The sequence below is a fragment of the Oratosquilla oratoria genome, unplaced genomic scaffold, assembly GCF_046742065.1.
Source record: "Oratosquilla oratoria isolate Oo_2021 unplaced genomic scaffold, ASM4674206v1 SCAFFOLD175, whole genome shotgun sequence".
Lineage (NCBI taxonomy): Eukaryota > Metazoa > Arthropoda > Malacostraca > Stomatopoda > Squillidae > Oratosquilla > Oratosquilla oratoria.
This window is the reverse complement of record NW_027467528.1, coordinates 182003-205817: the sequence shown is the minus strand read 5'-3', so window position 1 is coordinate 205817 and position 23815 is coordinate 182003. Positions and strand designations below refer to the sequence as shown.

The window sequence follows — 23815 nt, the reverse complement described above, 5'->3', positions numbered from 1 at the left end:
TGTACATGGTTTTTATTGATTGTGCCTCCCAAAATTTTGTAAAAGTGTTTTGACTCACTCTGAAATCCTCTTCAAGTGTGACGTGGCACATATAATTGGATGTACTTTTGCTTGTGTTCATATGGTAGGTTGGAGGGAATGCAGAGGATAATGGAGGCAGGAAGGGTGTCAGAACCGGTAACTGAAGTCTTTCTGACAAGTCAGAGACCACAAGGGTGACTTCAGTTACCGGTTCTGACACCCTTCCTGCCTCCATTGCCCTCTGCATTCTCTCCAACCTACTATTCTACCATTTCAATGCAAGCACCAGTAAATCCAATTATATGTCCCACATCACACCTGAAGAGGACTTCAGAGAGTCAAAACATTGTGTTATAGTCATTTGTCACCATGTAGTTATTTGGTATTATATTTTATTACAAAATCACTCATTGTTTTGTCTGCGCTCTAATTCAATTCATTTTAATCTTAGGATATTCAACCTCTCCCTCTTTATCTCCATGTCCATTTCGTGGCGTTCTCTATCACGTACCGCAATGCAAGACAAAAGTTCTTTTAGTTCTGCCATACTGTTTTGTTGTTTATCACTAGATGTTTTCAGTGTATTTTTCATATATTTCACGCACAATAACAGTTCCTTTCTGTCTGCAGAGGGTCTTAAGCTTCTGGTTCTTGTTCTTCTTGGGGGTGGGACATTCCCTCGGGCTGCAGGTGGCTCCTCACGTGTGGCTGGAGCAGGCTGTGGGGCTTGTGAGGCATGAGCAGGCTGAGGATCTGGTGGTGATGCTTGAGGAGGAGTTGGGGCACATTGCGAGGCTTCACCATGCTGAGGGTCTAGTAATGAGGCTTGTGTGGCTGGGTCTTCTTCCACAGGGTTGTCAACCTCCATTTCTGCCACACTCCTAGTACCCACTTCTGTGCCCTCCAACACACACAGATCTGGCTGGGACAGGGGATGATTCTTCAGAATTGAAGACAGGAGATTGTAAAATCGTGGCTCAGTCTTCTTTCCCCTCCCACTTGCCTTCTTGTAGTCCTCATAATGATGGAATATTGATTTGAGGTTGCGCCACTTGCCCTCAACTTGTCTCAGTTCCACGCCTGTGATCTAATTTGGGGGAAAAGTCAAAGTGGAATTAATATTTTTCAATATTAATTGATACATGCATCTTTTCATCATAAGGATTCCTAAACACACATTTGACAGAGAGAGGTCATTAATTGGGAAGCACATAAAGTAATGGTCTGGTTAACCATTTTTAAACCAAAAATATGTGAAGAATTTTTTTAGGTTCATAGCATACAAAACACAGACATAGAGCAGGGGCACTACAGTCTTGGAATGCAGATCACACTGTGAATTACAGTGTGATGCTTCATGACGATGGTACCTTAACCTTGAGGAGGAAAATGGAATGAAGTAATGATGAAGCACTAAAATTATAATACAGAATCCAGTTACCATACCCATGCTGTCACTTAAAAAGCTATTAGTATTCATACGTGCATGTACAAAATCATGTACGAATCAAGCAGTTGGCAACCAGCTTCCCAATATCAAAGGCAGGTAACACTGAGAGGCTACCCATTATAACATAAGGACCTGACACATAGCATATGCCACATACAGAAAAGCATCATTGGTGGTAGGCAACATCCAGACAGGAACATATTACGTGCACTGCTTACATAATAGACATGCATACATCATAACAGTTTTCATTTAACTAATACCTCAATGTGATGCAGTTGGATGCCTGCTAGTCCCTGAAGGAAAAAAAAATATATTAAATGTGATACTCCAGGAGAGGAACAGAAGGAGTAATTGGTGAGGAACAGTGTGGATTTAGGACGGGTAGAGGTTGTGTAGATCAGATCTTTGTGGTAAGACAGATATGTGAGAAAGCTATAGGAAAGGGGAAGGATGTTTTTTGGGCTTTTATGGATCTGGAAAAGGCTTATGATAGGGTAGACAGAAAGGCACTGTGGGAGGTTATGCAGATTTATGGGATAGGAGGAAAGCTTTTGGGAGCTGTCAAGAGTTTTTATGTGAGTAGTAGAGCATGTTTTAGGATTGGAAATGGAGAGAGTGAGTGGTTTGAGGTAAAGGTGGGACTTCGTCAAGGATGCGTTATGTCGCCCTGGCTGTTCAACTTATACATGGATGGGGTGGTGCGAGAGGTGAATGCTAGGGTAGTGAGTCAGGGATTGGAGATGGTTAAAGAAAATGGAGAAAAGTGGGAGGTGAGGCAGCTGTTGTTTGCGGACGACACTGCGCTTGTGGCAGGGTCAGAGGAGGGATTGAGGAAGCTGGTGGCAGAGTTTGGGAGAGTATGTGATAGAAGAAAGCTAAAGATAAATGTGGGTAAAAGTAAGGTGATGAGATGTACAAGGGGTGAAAGTGGCAGTAGACTGGAAGTGAACATTAAGGGAGAGCGACTGGAGGAAGTGGATAGTTTTAGATACTTGGGTGCAAGTGTAGCAGGAAAAGGTGGAGTGAAGGTGGAGGTAGAATGTAGATTGAGAGAAGCGAGTAAATGCCTTGGTGGTTTAAAGAGTGTAATGAGAAATAGACATTTGGGAATAGATGCGAAGAGGAGACTGTATGAAGGAGTGATTGTGCCAACAGCACTGTATGGGGCAGAAACGTGGAACATAAGAGAAGAAGAGAGAAGGAGTTTGAATGTGTTTGAGATGAGGTGTCTGAGAAGTATGGTGGGGGTTACTAGGCTAGATAGAGTGAGAAATGAGGAGGTGAGGAGGAGAACAGGGGTGAAAAAGGATTTGGGAGAGAGGGTTGATGAAAGAATATTAGGATGGTTTGGACACATGGAAAGAATGAGTGAAGAAAGACTAGTAAAAGAGGTATGGAAGGCAGATGTGGAGGGAGTGAACATGAGGGGACGTCCTAGGATGAGGTGGATGGATGGGGTGAAGGGGGCTTTGGGGAAGAGGGGAATGTCTGTTTAGGAAGGAAGGGAGAGGACGGAAGACAGAGGTGAGTGGAGAATGGTTGTATATGGATGATGTTGTGACTGCATGAGGAGGAATGGGCGGGGGATGGGGGGTGGGGTAGTATGTGTGAGTAAATTTTGACGCAGTCCGAAGGGATTTCTCCCCGTCCTCTCCTTATATGCAAAGGGGGACGGAGAGGGGGGGTCGCCGATTAAATGAAGCGGCCTTGCTGTGGATGTACTGTGTCTTGCGACACTGCTTCTGACCCAGGGCGGTGGGCAGGGTGCAGGGATGACCCGTCATCCAGGAGGTGCTCAGATGAGAGGAAGGGTGGGAGGGGTGTGGAGTGTATTTAGGGATGAAATGGGTGGGAGTGTTTTTATGCCTTTCCCTTTTTGGCTACCTCCCTTGGAAGGGGGAAAAAGCCTTGGTATATGTATGTATGATACTCCAGTTGTAATGAATTGTGGTTACTAGCAGATTATTATGGCGAATATCAATAAGAAAATGAACTCACATGGCCTACATAATAACTTACCAATTCCTGCAACACTCTGGTGATGTCCTTCCACACAACGGCCTTTGTAGTTTTCTTGTCATTTAGGCGCGTGTAGTTTGCCTTGACAAGTTGCAGGAGTGCTTCTGTAGCCTCATAATTCCACAGTTCTTTCACCTTCCCTCCCTTCCCTGAAAAATTGGGCACTCATTATAGTAAGGAAGTCATATCATTTCAAGTGCAAAATTATACAGGATATAAGAAACAGTGAAGAAAAAATACATGTGTGACCTACATGTATATTAAGAAGCACAACACAATACTAAAGACTGACATAGTCATGCCACAAGGGCCTAAACATACAAAAATTAGAGGCTACCCTGTGGTCAAGCTTTACTGTTTGGAAGAAACAATCTGTGGGACTGTTTACATTGAGTTTCATCCAAAGAATTACAGTACTGATGTATGCCCTGGCATACATGATTATTTTGTATTGTAATATTTCAGTATAAGTGTCCAACTAATACCACTAATTTACTTACCCTGTTTTCGGACACCCTCCTCTGTGAGTGATTCACGTGGTGGGTTGTCCACTTCTTCTTCATCCTCTGAAGGGGAACAAAGTACTTATGTAGGAACAAGAAAAAAAAGGTACAGAAAATTCTCCAATATTCTGGTGAGTATAGTAACATGGCAGAGACAGGAATTGATTTGGTAAGATGAATACTGGTTATGAATGTGATGTTGGTGCTAGCAGGTATGTATAAAAAAAAATCAAAATAGTACCAACAATATAAACTGCATGTGCTTTGAAACATGTATGTATTTTGGGCATTGTCAAGGATAAAATTACTAAGTATATAATAACATAAAATCGTTTATCATAATGTATTTATGATGGTATGTTCAAATAACAATGTACAGCCCTACACTAAAATTAAGGTCCTTGAACAGGCTGAAACTATTTACATTAATAATATAAGAGGAGATAACAAAATACTTTTCATTCATTACTCTCAGTTCTCGCTCCATGTTGGTGGAAATTTTGGGGATAAATGGTTGGAATGAAATCTTAGCAGTTACAGCAGTCGTCCATGATGTACGCAATGTTCGTGTTATCTCAGCAGCATTTCAAAACAAATATCATTTCTCCGATATATTTGCTTTAATACGGATGTCAATAGCATACAGCAATAAGGTAATCCTTTAATTCTTATTTTTCAGCAAGTATTATACGGATATATAGCATAAACTACACCAAGTTCACATAACTGGAAGACGAAGTCACAACCACATGAACTGACACGGACGTCCCTCACTAGACATATGTCTGAACAGTGTTGAGGTATCACAAGACAACACAACCATTTATTTCAAGTCTTATGGACAATTCTTTTGAATTCTAATGCCAGGAATAAGTTACTACTTTGATCTTCTTTTCATATAAAGCAATTATCATAATCCTTAGGGCCTCAGAATTGTAATTATTGATTGTGATAGGAATGGCAATACCTTCCAGCCAGTCAGAGTGCGTGTTAGCTATTCCGAGCATATTCGCTGCCGTATCCTCAAACGCCTGTCCCAGTCGTTTGATAAAACCAAGCAAGAACTTCAAACATGTTTGATAGCGTTTGATATTCTGATGCGTTGATGAAAACGCCTCAAGCAAGAACTTCAAACATGTTTGATAGCGTTTGATATTCTGATGCATTGGTAAAAACGCCTATGGTAGAGCGGTCAGTCCCCGTTCCCTCTCTCGCATCCTATGCAATCGTCAGATTCGCAAGACTCGGGTTGGGGTGCAAGTGCTGAGGGAAAGTAATAGGACGGACGGCAGGAAAGAGACTACTGCGGTATGACCAACCCCTCCCTCCTTCACTACCTCGGTCAGAGTGCAATAACACTATCGCCCTGAGAGGAGGAAAACCAATCGACGACGCAGCCCACGAAGACCGGAGGAGACTGCAAGAGGCCATTACTATGAGTACTGCCCTGCTGTCTAAATGGTAATCTTGACCCGTTTGAATATATATTAGATCACGTCGCCCTCTTCGTCTTTCCAGTGCAAGTCAAGGTGCATACACATCTCTACGTAACAGATTGTTATCCAGTTCTTCAATCAGCAGTGTTAAGTATATTGATATAGGCTAGGAACAATATCCAACAAATCCTACATTAGCAATCAAACCCCACATATCTTCACATCATAACCGATGTTCTTAAACAGCTTTAGTATGCCTGTAAGCAAGACTTCTATTTCACACATGCCCAATCCTGGATGAAAAAAACACCAGTACCGCTCTCATCTCGCCACTACAGTCACTACTTCCTACATTGAGCAGAACTTTTAAGTAAACCACAGCTTGTGAACGGTCAGATCGTAAGGAGGTGGATTTCTGGATTATGAAACCAAAGCAGATTAGTTACCCCTTGATAGAGCTTATGATTACAAATATTTTCGTTAAGTAGGGGTAAACTATGTCAAAACATATCTAAAAGTGCCTTTGTACATTTGCAAGAATGTTTGAAATAGTTAAGACATTTGTGTCACGAAAATTGTAAGCAAAGAAGGAAACCACACAGTTAAGGAAACGATTATTGTAGGCGTTTGCCAGACAGACTACATGATTAGTTTGATGCCTGGAAGTTGCAGGCCATTATTATGGCTGTAGCTGTCTAGGTGTTGGATACTTTAGAATGCTGTTGGTTAGTAATGAGATCAAATTAGGTCATGTTCTGTTGAAAGAGAGCCAGCGTTTCAAAAATTGTAGAGGTGGTTGTCAAATAACAATAGCCCCTTAAGAACTAGGAAGTAGTTAACAGTATATGCTGATGTTTTAGAACAATTCCAAGTACTGAATAAGAGTTTTGACTTGGGTGTAGAATTAGGTATATGTACAGATGCATGCTAGTCTTTTCTAATTACTGCTGATGTTACTATTGATTTGTGGTACTCATATCTAGGGTTGAAAATACTCAGAATGATAAAGCTAGTTGTAATACAGGTAAGAATTGCAGACTTGAGATTTAACATAATGTAACCTGACCTAATTGTTGGTAACTGTAAAGATGCTCGTCTGAGTGTTTTGAAAATCATTGCTGATGTTATTATGAATTTATCGTATTTAAACATGGGCTAGCATATGATATAGAGAAGGGTTGCAGACTGGCAAACATATTTGTGAATACTTAGAATTATGTAGAATCATAACTATACATTATTGTAAAAGATAATGAAAATGTTCTTGTATTAACTTATCTCGTATCGAATACTAGAAACAAAATGAACAAATACCATTGAAAAATCTATTTGCCATGAGGGAGAGAGGGACTGGGTAGCTTATATATGGTCAGAGTAGGCGAATACTGTGCTTGATTTGTCGTTTATTTGAACAGTGTTGTCATTTCTTTCATTAATCACTGGCTTTGCATACTTCTCTAAATTGCAATACTTATTTCCCAATGCAGTCCCCAGATGGGGGTGGGGGTTTAGTACAAACAAGTGATTTCCGGTAAAATTTTACTTTCGACCATTGTTGGAATATAGCAATACAAAATTAAATAGCAATTTTGTAAATTAAAATGTATGAACGTAATATGCAATTTTGTGTGCGGAAATGAAAATAAAAAAAGTTGCTAAAACAGATTTCTTAAGTAACGAAGTCGTGTACTATGAATGGTACGCCATGTTTGTTATGGTAGATTCCGACGGAGAAATGAAAAGACGATGAATATGTCTAAACTAAAGTAAACTAACCTAACCTAACCTAACCTAACCGGTAAAATGTTACTTTCGACCATTGGAGGAATATAGCCATACAAAAGCTGAGAGAGTGGTTGAAAAGCCCGCCAACGTCTCTCACGACGACGACGATGAGGACCAGCCGGATGATATCTAATTTGCAGGTAATGATTTATTAAACACAGGTTAGGTTAGTTTAGTTTAGACAAACTTATCGTCCTTTCATTTCTCCGACGTCGGCATCTACCATAACAAACATGGCGTACCATTCATAGTACACGACTTCGTTACTTAAGAAATCTGTTTTAGCAACTTTTTTATTTTCATTTCCGCACACAAAATTGCATATTTCGTTCATACATTTTAATTTATAAAATTACTATTTAATTTTGTATTGCTATATTCCTACAATGGTCGAAAGTAAAATTTTACCTGATTTCCAATTGAAATGGAACATCCAATCTGGTCAAATCAAAAGGAAAACTGTTAAAAAAAGAAATATATGGATCATGTCAAGAACAGTGACCCCAATGATCCTCATCTAAAGAATGGCTATCCCAACATAACCTAACCCAACCCACAGTATTCCCTAATTCAGATAATGTCAAGATTAGTGAACCCGACATATCTTTATCAAAAACAGCAAACCTCTTTGTACTAATGAAAAGAATAATGAACCCAATAATCTTTTAAAGAATAGTGAACCCTGCTGTGATTGTGTCCTCTAATCTTGGGTATGGTCAGAATTGGAGAAAACTGTGCTTGTTTTATCGTTTATTTGAACAATGTTGTCCTTGTTTCTCTCATTAATCACTGGCTTAACACTCCCCTTAAATCCAAAATACTTATTTCCCAATGCAGTCCCCAGACATGACTGGTATGGGGGTTGGGGTTGGTACAAACAAGTGTTTTCTGATTGAAACAGAACACCCGATTTAATGAAGTCAACAGGAAAACTGTTGTAAAAAAAAATAATAAATCAAATTGAATAGCCTGTTGGGTGTTTTGTGGATATTGATATTTACATCCTTAAGTTACTTTGGATAATGTAATACATTGTTTTTTCACCTAATTTTCCTCAAGTTCATTGAATGAAGCTCTTGTAAACCAGTAAGGTGATATTTTCTAAAGTCAGGTATTATTTACAAAATGCCACAAGACAAAGGTAATCCCTGTATAAAAACACAAACAATTGCATATTTTGCACTTCTATTTTATTTCCTAACACAGAAATAGAAAACTGTACATATGAAATTAAAATAAATTAAGCTGATGACGTTAATTGTTGATTTTCCAAATTGATCAGATGTTGAAACTGATACCTACAAAGAATTCCTCATTTGATCTTGGGAGACTTTTTTGAAAGTTCTTTTACTCCCATCTCTGACGTTTCTATGTAGGTTGGCAGGTTGCATCCTGTGCAATTATTGGCCACATTATTGTCTTCCCTTTTTATGGAATTAATTAAGGTGTCCATACAGAGGAGGTATTATTTTCCAACCAAAATAATAATAATGATAATAATAAAATAATAATGATAAAACGAAAAATAGAATAATAGTTGTTCCACTTTTCATACTGTGCATGATGGCTTTATATTACTTTGGTCATACTCTGATTTAAGACTTCATTTCTAATTGGACAATTCTAATGGTTTAATTTTTTTTATTTATTCTTGTTATCATTCTATATCCACTTAATTTTTGTATGTTTTTAATGTATATGTGAAATAGAAGTGCAAAAATATACTTTTTGTGCAATTTTGATAAATGAAATAGAAGTGCAAAATATAATGGTATGATAATAAGCAAGAAAATGTAGGACTGTGGACATTGTCATGTGGCATTTTGTTGCATATCCTCTCCAGATTGTCAGTTTCTGTATTGATGACCATTTCCCTCATGATTCTATAGATGGTCAGTAGGTCACCTATTTTTCTTCTTTGTTCCAGAGTTGGCATTTCCAACTTTAACAATCTCTTTATATGGCAGTTTTGAAAGTGTTGGGGCCATATTTGTAATTGCTGTTTAGAATCTCTCAATTTTCTTTATATTCTTTTTAGTACTGGGTGTCCATAATGTTGCTGCATACTATACTCCAGTTTTGGCCTTATCAGTGTGATTACTAGTTTCTTTACCACTCCTTTGTCCAAGTAGGTAAAGGCCCCCTTTGTTGGTCATAGCAGTTTTTTCTATCTGTTTATCAGGTGCCATGTCCTTTGTGATAATCACTCCAAGGTCTTTTTCAGAACTCACCACTTTCTTTACTTTGTACCGATTTTATATTGTTATGATATTCTGTGAGTAACCTGGTTTACAAATATCCTTTTTGTAGTGACAATTCTGTATTACAGATATTTTCTTAGCTAGTGGAACTTCACAAAATTATTTCAATGCTTCATGGAGCACACAAAAAAAAAAAAAAAAAAAAAAATCAAATAAATCAAATAAAAATACATACATACATATACCAAGGCTTTTTCCCCTTTTCAAGGGAGGTAGCCAAAAAGAAAAAGGCATAAAATCATTCCCACCCATTCCATCCCTAAATACACTCCACTCCCCTCCTCCCTCCCTCTTATCTTAGGACCTCCTGGATGACGGGTAATCCCTGCTCCCTGTCCACTGCCCTGGGTCAGAGGCAGCGTCGCAAGTCACAGCACATCCACAGCAAGGCTGCTTCATTAAAATAAAAATTAAATAAAACCTTGGCACAAGTAGAGAATATTGTTAGGAATCTTAAAATTTTTAAGGTTATCATTAAAGATTGTACTCTCTGTTAAGTTATCTAGAGAAAGGATGTAATTTAGTGGATCAATTACTGGTGTGTCAAGTTCAAAAATTGAATTATTTACTTTCATTGGGAAGGGCACCAGTTTGTACAGGTTTAATCTAAATTCAGAAGCAAAAGGAACCTTTGTTATTATTGAAGAAACACTTAAGTATGCTGTTTCCAAATTTGCTGGTGATACAAAACTGTACGGAGTGGCAAATGTTCACTCAAACCAATTAGATATTCAAGAAGATTTAGATAAATTACAGCAATGGTCTGAAAAGTGGCTAATGACATTTAACACAAGTAAATGCAAGGTAATGCACATAGGTAAAAATAACAGTAAGTACAATTACAAGTTATTTGGAAATTCATTAACAAAAGTGGATAGTGAAAAATATCTCGGCATAATTATCAGTAACGACCTCAAATCATCCAAGCAGTGTGTTTCAGCCTCTGGGAAAGCAAATAAGATTCTAGGACTGATTGCGCTATCTTTTGATTTCAAAAGTCCATCACTCATTAACAAGCTGTATAAATAGTTAGTTTGTCCACATTTGGAATATGCTGTTTCCGTATGGTCACCGAATCTCATTAAAGACATTGACAGACTGGAAAAAGTACAACGGCGAGCCACAAAACTAATTCCAAATATAAAAAATAAAACATACGAAAATTGACTAAAAGATATGAATCTGTTTTCCCTAAAAAAGCGTAGACTTAGAGATGACTTGATACAGGTCTGATTTTCATTTATTATTAGCTATATGTCAATTTATTATTATTTACTATTTACCTGTGTGTTTATTATTTAACTATACCTATGCATTTATTCATGTATTTTATTTCTTATTTACATTGTTATAGTTTTTATTCATTATTTTATTATATGATTTTTTTTCGCATCCGACCTAGATATGGACCAAAAAGTCTCCTGTTGGCATGCTCCACCTTTGTAATCCTTTGTAATAATAGAGTGATAGCTTTACTTCACCAAAGAAAGGTTGGAAATTACAATCTTTCTTAGGTGAGTTAATTATCCTTACAAGTTGGGGATTGGGAGTAGGGAGGACACAACTTTACCAGAATTTGTGACAACAAAATCTTGCACAAAGGATTCCAGGACACACAGGATTCCAATCCACTACTTTGAGGATAATTGACTTGAATAATAATTTTGTTTACCTTAAATAACTTACATAATTCTTCCAAGATTTTGTTGTTAAATTCAGCAGCATTGTCTGAAACTGAGATCTTGGGAGTTGTGAAATTACAGATTACTTGTTCATATATTACTGAAGCAATTGTTTTGGCTCTCTTATTTGTTATTTGGAATGGGTGTGTTGTTGTCAAATACAAAATCTTGACAGGTAACCAATGGCAAGAAACAGATATATCCCTTTTCAGACAACTCAAGTGTATCTAAGTGAAATTTTCCCGAGGGTTATGTGGTATAGGATATGATAGCACAGGAGCAGACTTGGGTGTATTTCCTTTTACCTCCGTACATCTCAAGCAATTGTCAACATGTAAGTGAATATCTCTCTTCATGCCTAGCCTAAAATATTTAACTGTGATTTCACTAAGATCCCTGGCTCAGCCTGACATATTGTCATGCCCTCCTTTTTTCAATGTTGCAAATCCTATCAATAGATCTGGGAAGAAAGATTCATCTACAACTATCACCAGAATGTACAAGTGCTTTTTTTTTTTTTTTTTTTTTTTTTTTTTTTTTTTTTTTTTTTTTTTTTTTAGGTGTTGTTTTGTTTTATAAAAATTTTTTTTTTTTTTTTTTTTTTTTTTTTTTTTTTTTTTTTTTTTTTTTTTTACAGAATAACATAAAAGTCAGTTTTATCTAATGTTTTAACTGACTTTCTATTAGTCCTTGCAATGAGTAATGGATTGGTTCCAAGATTTTTATTCCTAGTTTCAACCTTTTAAGCATTTTACTGGTTATAACTTGGTTATAACCACCCTCTCCCCTTAGTACATGTGCTAAGGGGAGAGGGTGGGGGAATATCAGATCATTTTTTGGTGGAAGGTAAGTTGAGAGTGGAAGATAGATGGAGAAAGAGGAGAGGGACAAAAGGTAGGGAGGTGCTTAGAGTGAACTCTTTAAATGAAAAGGAAAAGGAGAATGAGTACAAGAAGAAGCTGAAGGAGGAGTGGGAGGGAGTGAAGGATAGAGTAGAGCTAGGTGTAGAGGAGGAATGGGGATGGTTCAAGGAGGGAGTCACAAAGCATGCAAGGATGGTGTGTGGACCAAGAAGGACAGGAAGAAATAGAAGGAAGGGTAGTGAATGGTGGAATGAGGAAACAAAGAAGGTTGTAGAAGAGAAGAAGCGAGCTTTCACAGATTGGTTACAAAATAGGATGAGGGAGTCATATGAGAGGTACAAAGAAAAGAAAAGAGAAGTAAAACAAAAGGTAAAGAGGAGAGCAGATGTGAAGTGGGGTAAGAGTATGACAGAAAATTTTGAAAGTAATAAAAAGATGTTTTGGAAAGAAATTAAGAGAGGAAGAGGAGGCGAATCAAGTAGAGAAGAAAAGGTAAAAGGTGAAGATGGAGAGATGATAATGGAAGAGAAGGCAGTAAGGGGAAGATGGGCAGCATATTTTAGGGAGTTGCTAAATGTGAAGGAGGATAGGAAGGGAAAGATAGATGGAGTGGGAAATGCTAAGAAAATGGCCGTGATGAGTGAGGGAAATGGAGGAGAAATAAGGAAGGATGAAGTGAAGGCAGTTGTTAAGATGATGAAAGCAGGTAAGGCACCTGGTCTGGATGGATGCCATGCAGAATGTCTAAAAAAAAAAGGAGGTACAGTGATGGTGGACTGGCTGGTGAGGTTATTTAAAGTTTGCTGGAGAGAGGGTAGAGTGCCAGAGGAATGGGGGTGCCTGTATAGTTCCACTTTACAAGGGAAAAGGGGACAAGTGTGAATGTAGTAGTTTCAGAGGGATTAGCTTGTTAAGTGTAGTTGGGGAGGCTTATGGGAGGATCTTGATTGAGAGGATTAGAAGATGAACAAAGGGAGTAATTGGTTAGGAACAGTGTGGGTTTAGGACGGGTAGAGGTTGTGTAGATCAGATCTCTGTGGTAAGACAAATATGTGAGAAAGCTATAGGAGAAGTTAAGGATGTTTTTTTGGCTTTTATGGATCTGGAAAAGGCTTATGACAGGGTAGACAGAAAGGCACTGTGGGAGGTTATGAAGATATATGGGATAGGAGGAAAGCTTCTAGGAGTTGTCAAGAGATTTTATGAGAGTAGTAGAGCTTGTGTCAGGATTAGAAATGGAGAGAGTGAATGGTTTGAGGTAAAGATGGGACTTCATCAGGGATTTGTTATGTTGCCCTGGCTGTTCAATCTTTACATGGATGGGGTGGTGCGAGAGGTGAATGCAAGGGTAGTGGGTCAAGGGTTGGATATGAGTAAAGAAAATGGAAAAAAGTGGGAGGTGAGCCAGTTTTTGTTTGCTGACGACACTGTGCTTGTAGCAGGATCAGAGGAGGGATTGAGGAAGTTAGTGACAGAGTATGAGAAGGTGTGTGAAAGAAGGAAGCTGAAGATAAATGTCGGCAAAAGTAAGGTGATGAGATATACAAGGGGAGAAAGTGATATCAGGCTGAAAGTGAGCATCAAGGGTGAAAGACTGGAGGAAGTGGATAGTTTTAGATACTTGGGTGCGAATGTGGCAGGAAAGGGAGGAGTGGGGGGTGGAGGTAGAATGTAGATTGAGAGAAGCGAGTAAATGCCTTGGTGGATTAAAAAGTGTAATGAGAAATAGACATCTGAGAATGAATGCTAAGAGGAGGTTATATGAAGGAGCGATTGTGCCAACAGCACTGTATGGGGCAGAAACATGGAACATGAGAGAGGAAGAGAGAAGGAGTTTGAATGCGTTTGAGATGAAATGTCTGAGAACTATGATAGGGGTTACTAGGCTAGATAGAATGAGAAATGAGGAGGTGAGAAGGAGAACAGGGGTGGAAAGGGAGCTGGGAGATAGGGTTGATGAAAGAGTATTAGGATGGTTTGGACATATGGAAAGATGAGTGAAGAAAGATTAGTAAAAGAAGTGTGGAAGGCAGAGGTGGAAGGAGTGAATATGAGGGGGATAAATAGTGATGATAGTAAGTTTGCGGACGACACTAAAATAGGACGCCTAATTAGGTCAGGAGACGACGCAGAGATTTTGCAGGATGATCTTAACAATTTGTTCACATTGTCGGTGAAATGGCAAATGAACTTCAATATCTCTAAGTGTACCGTGTTAAACGTAGGGCTACACAACCCTGAAAATAGATACAGCTTAGATAACACGCTTTTAGAGAAAACTGAGTGCGAGAGGGACTTGGTAGTTTTAGTGAGTCCGGACCTTAAAACCAGGAAACAGCGCATTAGCGCCAAAATCAAGCTAACAGAGCATCAGGTTTCATTGCTAGGACGGTAACGAATAAAAGTGCAGAGGCAATTTAAACTCTATCTAGTGATAGACCCATCCTTGACAATGCGGTACAGTTTTGGTCTCTGTCCTACAGAATGGACATCAATTCACTAGAATCAGTACAGGGAAGAATGACTAAAATGATACATGGACTCAGAAATTTGCCTTACGAGAGGCTTAGGCACCTTAACTTGCACTCTCTGGAAAGACGCAGAGTGCAGGGTGATCTAATAGAGGTGTTCAAGTGGATCAAATGCTTTAACAAAGGTGATGCAAACTAGCTCGTCCTCGTACCAGGATGGGGATTTACGTGCACTATGTGGTCCCGTCTGTTGCTTGGAGTTCGTGAGTAGTTGCTTGTATTTTCTTTGTAAACAAATGATCTTGTTTGGTTCGTCAAAGACGCTGCGTACGATGAGTGTTTGGCTGCACCAATACTTGAGCAAGCACATGTGTCGCACCAAGTTCTTTAGGTGTAGTCTTTGGTTGCGTGCGTTGAGTGCTTCTCTCTGGAGACGTTTTTGTTGCGTGCGTTCTAGTTGGGTGCGTTAAAGGTCCCTCTTCGGAGATGTTTTAGTAGCGTGCGTTGAGTGTTTCTCTTCGGAGATGTCTTATTTGCGTGCGTTCTTTCCCTCGGTGCCGCTACTCGTTGCCACTGCTGCCGCCCTTGGGGTACTCACTTGTGGAAATGGCGACTCGCTTCTTTTAGTTGTAGTCTTTTGTCAAGGAGAAAGAAAATGTAGTAATCTTCTATATCTTATGGTAAATCGAATTGTACACAACGCTCTCTCCTCGAGGTTCTTCAAATGAATCCCCCCAAAACACGTATGCAAGATTCTACGTGAGCTTTGCGGTTACATAATGATTTCCTTAGTCCAATGACCACTTTATATTCAAGATCCTCCCCAAAGGGTGTGGTTTTACATTCGTGAACCAATTAGATTTTCTCCATCCTTTCACCAAGCACGTCTGCAAGATTCTACGTGAGCTTTGCAGTTACATAAGGATTTCCTTAGTCCAATGATGGGCATGATTTTACATTCGTGGACCAATTGAATTTTCTCCATCCTTTCACCAATCAGATTCTTTGTTTCAAGTCTATACAGCAGTATTGTTTACTTGGAATAATCTCGAGACTGCATAATTCTCACTTAGGTTACAAAGGAATGTCGTATCAGCAGCTCGGTCGGGCTATTGTTGATAAATGATCTACCCGTCTTCTGCCCATCTTTCTATCCTTTTTTTTTTTTTTTTTATCCTCCCAGCCTCTTACAATTTGGTCTAACATAGTATTATAGGCGGGCGAAGGCGAGCACATTTTTTTAATGTGTTCTTATGTTGATTTACGAGTAAGATTGCTACGGGACGCAAATATTTGTAAAGTATATAAAGTCGCTATTTGCACTGAATAGTTGTAAGTCAGCATGGTACTCCCACCTTGCCCCTTGTTTTAGTAATTGATGGAAGGAAGGGAGAATCTAAGCAAATATAGGTGTAGGAAGGAACAGGTCAGGATATATTGACTTGAAGCAATTTACTTCTTAAGAATGTCAGAAATCAACATTTTGTAGTTTCATTTGTAGGCTTGTGGTTGTATTTGTGCGAAATTTTACTCGCCAACCACCAACCCTGAAATTGGGAGGGGTGGGGTCACTGAAAAATGGAAAACGTGTGATTTACTGTAGTAATCAATATTGGATCCTCATAAATCTCTCCAACGTGGTCTTCTGTGAAAGTTTGTCAAAGATTATTGTTTCCAATTATGCCATTGTATCCTACATTGTACACAGACCCCCTTTTTCTTGCCTGCCCTCGATCTCTTTGCAGTGTTTATTCAGCCACTCTTTTGCCTTATTTCCTGATTAATATTTACTGTCCCAGTCTCATTTTTAGTATTTGTTCAGCCATTCATGTCTCCCAATAAGCTTGTTTGATACGAGTTATTTGTTCCCCTCCCCCACTTCGTTTTGGTTGATGCCAAACTGTATTTGTATAAACTCGTGTTGCTCGTACTACATTCTCTTTAAAAGTTAGATGTCAAACATTATATATTTTTCAGGTTGAGGGTAAATATCAAAATTTCCTGGGAAAGGATATACTAAGATCGCATATATTCATCATGTAATTAATAGAGTCTGGCGAAGCGTCTGACACAATATCACGCGATGACACACACTGGAGAGATGCCTTTTAAATGCGAACAGTGTGATGCAGTTTTGCCAGGAAAGTGTGCTCTCACTGTGACCTGTATGATACAAGTTTGTCACGAAAGAATTCTCTTACATATCACGTGATGACACACACACTGGAGAGGAGCCTTTCCAATGTGATCTGTGTGATGCATCTATCTCACGAAAGGGTTTTCTTAAAGAACACATGATGACCCACACTGCAGAGAAGCCTTTCAAATGCAACTTGTGTAAAGCAGTTTTTTCAGGAAAGCGTGCTCTTAAATATCACACAGTGACCCACAGTGGAGAGAAGCCTTTCGAATGTGGCATGTGTGAAGCAGCTTTCTGACAAAAGAGTGCTCTAAAATACCACGCGATGACCCACAGTGGGGAAAAACCTTTCCAATGTGACCTGTGTGATGCAACTTTCTGACGAAAGGAGCACCTCAAACGTCACATGATGAACCACACTAGACAGAAGTCTTTCAAGTGTGATCTGTGTGACGCAGCTTACTCAGAAAGGAGTGCTCTCAAATATCACATAATGACCCACACTTGAGAGAAGCCTTTCAAATGTGACCTGTTTGATGCAACATAATCAGAAAAGAGTGCTCACAGATATCACATAATGACCCACACTGGAGAGAAGATTTTCCACAGTGACATATGTGATGCAGCTTTCTCACGAAAGAGTGATCTCAAACGTGACGTGATGACCCACAGTGGACAGAAAAAATCTTAATGCCATCCATAAAAACTTAACATTCTGTTCTTTTTTGGAACTTTTTTTGAGGTTGGATATAATAAGGCATTTGAACCCTAGGTTAAGTAGTTCCTCTTGGTCAGGGGTGAGAATCTTGGTTGAATTAATGTAACTGTTTAAATGGCATGGATGATATGGCCGCCATTCAGATTAATACATTTCTTTTGATTAGCTCTAGTGATGGAATTTCTTTATTGGTTTAATTTCTATAAAAAGGCTGTCAATATTTCCTTACCGAGTTGTGGTCTCTTCTCTTGTTTTGATGATTTTTTTTTCGTGAAATTTACAAGATCATTTTGCGACGGATGATAGTTTATGATTAATTTGTATACGGGCATTTGATGGAGTGCAATAATTTCCACCTGATGATCTGATTGAGTCGTGAGAACTTTTGTGTTAGATAATTTGAGTTATATGACTCCTCCATGAGCTCTAGTGTCGCTGACAGTTCTGTATAAAATTATTTTTGACCATGTTTTCATGTAGTATCTTTCCTCGAGTGAGTCTCAGGGCAATATACCTTCGGTATTGGTTTGTAATATTGCCAGCGTTATAACTGGTGCACGGAGTTGATCTGGCAACTATGTGTTTGTTTACATTGTAGTGAAAGAATAGAAAAGGGTAGCGGTCAACACCATTATAATGAGCAGTTTTCCAATTTTGGGGAGTTTCCAATATATAAACTTCATATGGTTGTGTATTGATATGACCAACTAAGTAATCAGTGACCAATATTAACAGTAGTCAAGTGGTGGTTGTTGGCGAGTAGCATGGATACATGCATGTGCACCTCCTTAAGGTTAGGCAGTATTTTGCTCTGGGATACAGGTAGTATTTGGAAAAGGGTTTTGATATGGTAGACGGAAAGGCACTGTGGGTGGTTTTACAGATATATGGGATAGGAGGAAAGCTGTTAACAGCAGACAATTTTTTTTTTCTTTTTTTATACAAGAGTACTACAGACTGTGTTAAAGCCATAAAGAGCAATGAGAGGATATCACAGTTGTTCAAGCAACTGGGATACCACTTTCTTGATACTTGGTTTCTCTTTTCTAGGCGTCATGACCTTTATGCTTCTGATATAATCCACCGGATCCGGGACATAATCCCTCCCGGACACAATCCCCCCGGACAAAATACCTCTGGACAATATCCCTCCTGGACAGAATCCCTCCACAAATGCGAGCGGGCCGGAGAAAACCCCTCCACATTATTCAGATTAACAGCTCTCCTATTAATGTACCATCACATGCAAAGCAATTAACATCTTACCTTACCGAAGTACTAATGCATACAGTACAGACATTTATATACTTGTTTGAATAAATCATTTATGAAAAAGTTTTTTCCTTCACTGCTACACCTTACAAACATATATGAAAATATGTATATTACAATACATAAATTAACATATACTCACATATACAGTCAAATATTATATGAGAATATATATTGAATACATTAATATATAAACATATTAATATATTAAAATACGTAAATAAGCATATACTCTACATAAGAACATAAGAAATAAAGGAGACTGCAAAAGACCATAAGGCCTACACTAGGCAGCTCCGTATCCATCACCACCTGTCGTCCCCATCCATAAAGTTGTCTAATCGTTTTTTAAAACAACTGATAGTTTCAGCGCTTACTACGTGGTTACTAAGTTTATTCCATTCATCGACCACCCTATTTGTAAACCAATTCTTGCCTATTTCCTTCTTAAATCTAAATTTGTCCAGTTTATACCCATTACTGCGAGTCCTGCCCTGTTGTTTTATTATGATGACCTTGTTTGCATCACCCTTGTTATAGCCTCTGATCCACTTGAACACTTCTATTAGATCACCCCGCACTCTGCGTCTTTCCAGAGAGTGTAAGTTTAGGTGCCTAAGCCTCTCTTCGTAAGGCAAATTTCCGAGTCCTTGTATCATTTTGGTCATTCTTCTCTGTACTGATTCTAGTGGAGGGATTCTGTCCAGGGGGGCATTGTCTTGGGAGGATTCTGTCCAGAAGGGATTTTGTCCGGGGGGATTGTGTCCAGGAGGGATTATGTCTGGACACCAATCCACCGAACTCGCAGAGGCAAAGATGTTCTTACAAAGTGGAGTTCCTCAGGGTTCCATTCTTTGGGCACTTCTATTCATAGTATATATCAATGATATAGACCACGTACTGAAATCTATCGTGTCCAAATTTGCTGGTGATGCAAAACTGTGCGGAATGACAAATGCTCACTTAAACTAATGGTCTGAAAAGTGGCTAATGGAATTTTACACAAATGCAATGTTATGCACAAAGGTAAAAATAAAAGTAAGTACGATTACAAGTTATAAATTCGTTAACAAAAGTGGATAGTAAAAAGGATCTCTGGTTGATTATCAGTAACGATCTCAAATCATCTAAACAGTATATTTCAGCCTTTGAGAAAGCAAACAAGATTCCAGAACTGATTGTGTGATCTTATGACTTCAACCACAATTGGAATATGCCGTTTTCTTATGGTCACTGACTTTCATTAAAGACATTGACAGATTGGAAAAAGTACAGCGGCAAGCCAGAAAACTGATTATAAATACCAAAACAGAATTATATGAAAATCAATTAAAACATATGAATCTATTTTCCCTAAAAAGAGTAGATTCAGGTGACTTGATACAGGTTTAAGATTCTGAAAAGAATTGACAACATTAAAAGTGACATTTTTTCACACTATTGGTTATCATTTCTCAATTTGTTTATTATTATTTATCTGTCCATTTATTATTTACTATTTACCTGATAGGTTATAATTTAACTTTACCTATTTATTTTATTTGTTATTATTATTATTTTTTTATTTATCGTCATAGTTTTTTTCGCATCCGACCGAGTTGTGGACCAAAAGGTCTCCTGTCGGCACGCTTGTCCTTTGTAATCCTTTGAAGTTGAAATGGTTCGGTGTAGGGGTGGGATATGGAAGCACCCACTCAGCAGGCGGGCGTAGTGTACCGCATTGGATGTTTGGATTGTGATGCAGATTACATAGGAGAAACGCATAAGAAGCTCGCCACTAGCATTGAAGAACATAAACGGGCAGTTAAACGGAAAGATGCAGCCTCAGCACTTGATAAACACATGAATGAACTACAGCACAACACTGACTGGGAAGGAGCGATAGTGGTACACAGAGACAGCTCGAGGAAAAGGAGATTATTCTTAGAAGCGTGGGCGACAAAAGAAGTTAGCGTAAATAGGTGCATAGACTTAAATCCAATATACCTGGGCACTAGGAGCACAATGACACTCAACATAACGTGAGAGAGTACATGGTGAACAAAGGTCACAGTGTGTATTAACGTGATTTTATTTGTTTCCTTTTTCGTGCAAGTGTGTATTTCACTTTTTCACTTGTTGTGCAATTTACATTTTATTGTATTCTTTTGTTAACATGGGAGAAAGCTTGGCGGGACGCTTTGTCTTCCTTTCTGTTTCCCGTTAGCCGAAAAAGCCATCTGCAAAGCACTCCGTATGTGAAGTACGCAAGCAAGATTTTGACATTAAGGTTGCTTCACTTAATCTAGTTTTTCATTGGTTCTGATCGCCGCTGCCAAATTGGTAGATATAAATAAGGTGACGTATCAAACGTGTTCAGTGTTTACATTCTCTCATGCCAGACATGCAATTACTATAGACATAAACCGTTAGTCGATAAGATAATTTTAAAAGTTTGTTTTAGTACTGGTTGATTGAGGAGCAGGGTTGAGTCTACCCTAACACTCTCCCCCTCCCCCTCCATGCAGGTGACATTCCCTCTACGAGGTGCATCGTAGGTAATTAATAATTACTCCCTTGAGTAGGAGAGAAGTATGTAATTTCAACCCAAGACTAGGCTAACAAAGCAAACACCGCTATAATGACCAGCTGACCATTTTGATAATCGATTTTACTATGTGTTTTTAGGCAAATCATTCTTATAATAGAGGATGGCATGTATGAAGTGGTTTGTGTACAAAACACCAACAATCCTACTATTACACATCTCTAAAAGTTCATCTCTTTTTTTTTCAGAAAGGTATCAACAAAGAAAACCCGATGTAGCATTTATAGCTCGGCTATCTCACAACTCATCTTAAAAATCGATTGATGGCCCCCACAGGAGAGAAGCCTTTCTAGTGTGACCTGTATTTTGCAAAAGATTGTCACATATATCACATAATGACCCAGGTAGCAGAGAAGCCTTTCCAGTGTGACTTGTGTGATTCCGCTTTCACACAAAAAGGTAATCTCAAACATCACATGATGAGCCACACAAGAGAGAAGCCATTCCAGTGTGGCATGTGTGATTCCGCTTTCTCACATAAGGGTGATCTCAAACGTCACATGATGATCCACACAGGAGAGAAGCCATTCCAGTGTGACATGTGTGATTCCGCTTTCTCACAAAAAGCTAATCTCAAACATCACATGATGACCCACACAGGAGAGAAGCCGTTCCAGTGTGACATGTGTGATTCCGCTTTCTCACAAAAAGCTATTCTCAAACGTCACATGATGACCCACACAGGAGAGAAGCCATTCCAGTGTGACACGTGTGATTCCGCTTTCTCAGGTAAAGGTCTCCTCAAAAGTCACATGATGACCCACACAGGAGAGAAACCATTCCAGTGTGACATGTGTAATTCCGATTTCTCACAAAAAGGTAATCTCAAATATCACATGATGAGCCACACAGGAGAGAAGCCATTCCAGTGTGGCATGTGTGATTCCGCTTTCTCAAAAAAAGGTATTCTCAAACGTCACATGATGACCCACACAGGCGAGAAGCCATTCCGGTGTGGCATATGTGATAACGCTTTCTCACATAAAGGTGATCTCAAACGTCACATGATGACCCACACAGGAGAGAAGCCATTTCAGTGTGACATGTGTGATTCTGCTTTCTCACAAAAGCGTAATCTCAAAGATCACATGATGACCCACACAGGAGAGAAGCCATTCCAGTGTGGCATGTGTGATTCTGCTTTCTCACATAAGGGTACTCTCAAACATCACATGATGACTCACACAGGAGAGAAGCCATTCCAGTGTGACATGTGTGATTCCGCTTTCTCAAAAAAAGATATTCTCAAACGTCACATTATGACCCACACAGGCGAGAAGCCATTCCGGTGTGGCATATGTGATTCTGCTTTCTCCCAAAAGGGTCACCTCAGACATCACATGATGACCCACGCAGGAGAGAAGCCATTCCAGTGTGACTTGTGTGATTTTGATTTCTCAAAAAAGAGTATTCTCAAACGTCACATGATGACCCACACAGGAAAGAAGCTATTCCAGTGTGACATGTGTGATTCCCCTTTCTCAAAAAAGAGTAATCTCAAACGTCACATGATGACCCACACAGGAGAGAAGCCATTCCAGTGTGACATGTGTGATTCCGCTTTCTCACAAAAAGGTAATCTCAAACATCACATGATGAGGCACACATGAGAGAAGCCATTCCAATGTGACACGTGTGATTCTGATTTCTCACAAAAGCGTGATCTCAAACGTGAAATGATGAGCCACACAGGAGAGAAGCCTTTCCAGTGTGTCATATGTGATTCCGCTTTCTCACAAAAGGGTAATCTCGAAAGTCACATGATGACCCACATAGGAGAAGCCATTCCAGTGTGACATGTGTGATTCCGCTTTCTCACAAAAGCGTGATCTCAAACGTCTCACGATGACCCACACAGGAGAGAAGCCATTCCAGTGTGACATGTGTGATTCTGCTTTCTCACTAAAGGGAGATCTCAAAAATGTCACATGATGATCCACACAGGAGAGAAGCCATTTTAATGTGACCTGTGTGATTCCACTTTTTTACACAAAGAATCACCTCAAATGTTACAAACGTCACGTCACATGATTACCCATACAGGAGAGAACCCATTGCAGTGTGACCGTGATGACACACAAAATAGAGAAGCCATTTCAGTGTGGTATGTGTGTTTCTGCTTTCTCCCAAAAGAGTACTCTCAGACGTCACGTGATGACCCACACAGGAGAGAAGCCATTTCAGTGTTACACGTGTGATTCCGCTTTCTCACGTAAGGGTCTCCTCAAAAGTCATATGACGACCCACACAGGAGAGAAACCATTCCAGTGTGGCATGTGTGATTCTGCTTTCTCACGAAAGCGTAATCTCAAAGATCACATGATGGTCCACACAGGTGAGAAGCCATTCCAGTGTGATTCTGTTTTCTCACATAAGGGTGATCTCAAACGTCACATGATGAACCACACAGGAGAGAAGCCATTTCAGTGTGGCATGTGTGATTCTGCTTTCTCCCAAAAGACCTCAGACATCACATGATGACCCGCACAGGAGACAAGCCATTCCAGTGTGACATGTGTGATTCCGCTTTCTCACAAAAGCGTGATCTCAAACGTCACATGATGACCCACACAGGAGAGAAGCCATTCCAGTGTGACATGTGTG

General features: G+C 39.3%; 2 protein-coding genes across 5 annotated transcripts; one reads left to right on the top strand and one right to left on the bottom strand.

Annotated features, from left to right (window-relative positions):
- Positions 1 to 324: 324 nt before the first annotated feature.
- Positions 325 to 3793, bottom strand: LOC143022783 (uncharacterized). Its single transcript, XM_076181145.1, has 4 exons — positions 3775 to 3793; positions 3494 to 3642; positions 1735 to 1767; positions 325 to 1108 (listed from the first exon to the last, which is right to left on the bottom strand). Exons 1-4 carry the CDS (start codon positions 3791 to 3793, stop codon positions 458 to 460), a joined length of 852 nt encoding a protein of 283 aa, XP_076037260.1. The 3' UTR covers positions 325 to 457.
- A 217-nt stretch (positions 3794 to 4010) lies between these two features.
- LOC143022786 (uncharacterized) lies at positions 4011 to 22821 on the top strand. 4 transcript variants are annotated; one of them, XM_076181149.1, is made up of 4 exons: positions 4011 to 4127; positions 4472 to 4550; positions 4676 to 5457; positions 21400 to 22821. In XM_076181149.1, exon 4 carries the CDS (start codon positions 21547 to 21549, stop codon positions 22819 to 22821), a length of 1275 nt encoding a protein of 424 aa, XP_076037264.1. In that variant the 5' UTR covers positions 4011 to 4127; positions 4472 to 4550; positions 4676 to 5457; positions 21400 to 21546. The 4 variants fall into 4 exon arrangements, 3 of the variants coding, with proteins under 3 accessions (XP_076037264.1, XP_076037266.1, XP_076037263.1); XM_076181151.1 differs by having other exon boundaries at positions 4472 to 4559; XR_012966129.1 differs by lacking the exon at positions 21400 to 22821 and adding an exon at positions 18403 to 18567 and having other exon boundaries at positions 4472 to 5457.
- Positions 22822 to 23815: the final 994 nt, after the last annotated feature.

Excerpts from the sequence above, each read along its gene's own strand:
- LOC143022783 (XM_076181145.1), bottom strand. Across the intron at positions 1,768-3,493 it reads CCAGAGTGTTGCAGGAATTG|GGACTAGCAGGCATCCAACT; the intron begins GTAAGTTATTAT and ends TTTTTCCTTCAG. Across the intron at positions 1,109-1,734 it reads TCCAACTGCATCACATTGAG|ATCACAGGCGTGGAACTGAG; the intron begins GTATTAGTTAAA and ends CCCCCAAATTAG.
- LOC143022786 (XM_076181149.1), top strand. The coding sequence starts at position 21,547 with ATGACCCAGGTAGCAGAGAAGCCTTTCCAGTGTGACTTGTGTGATTCC.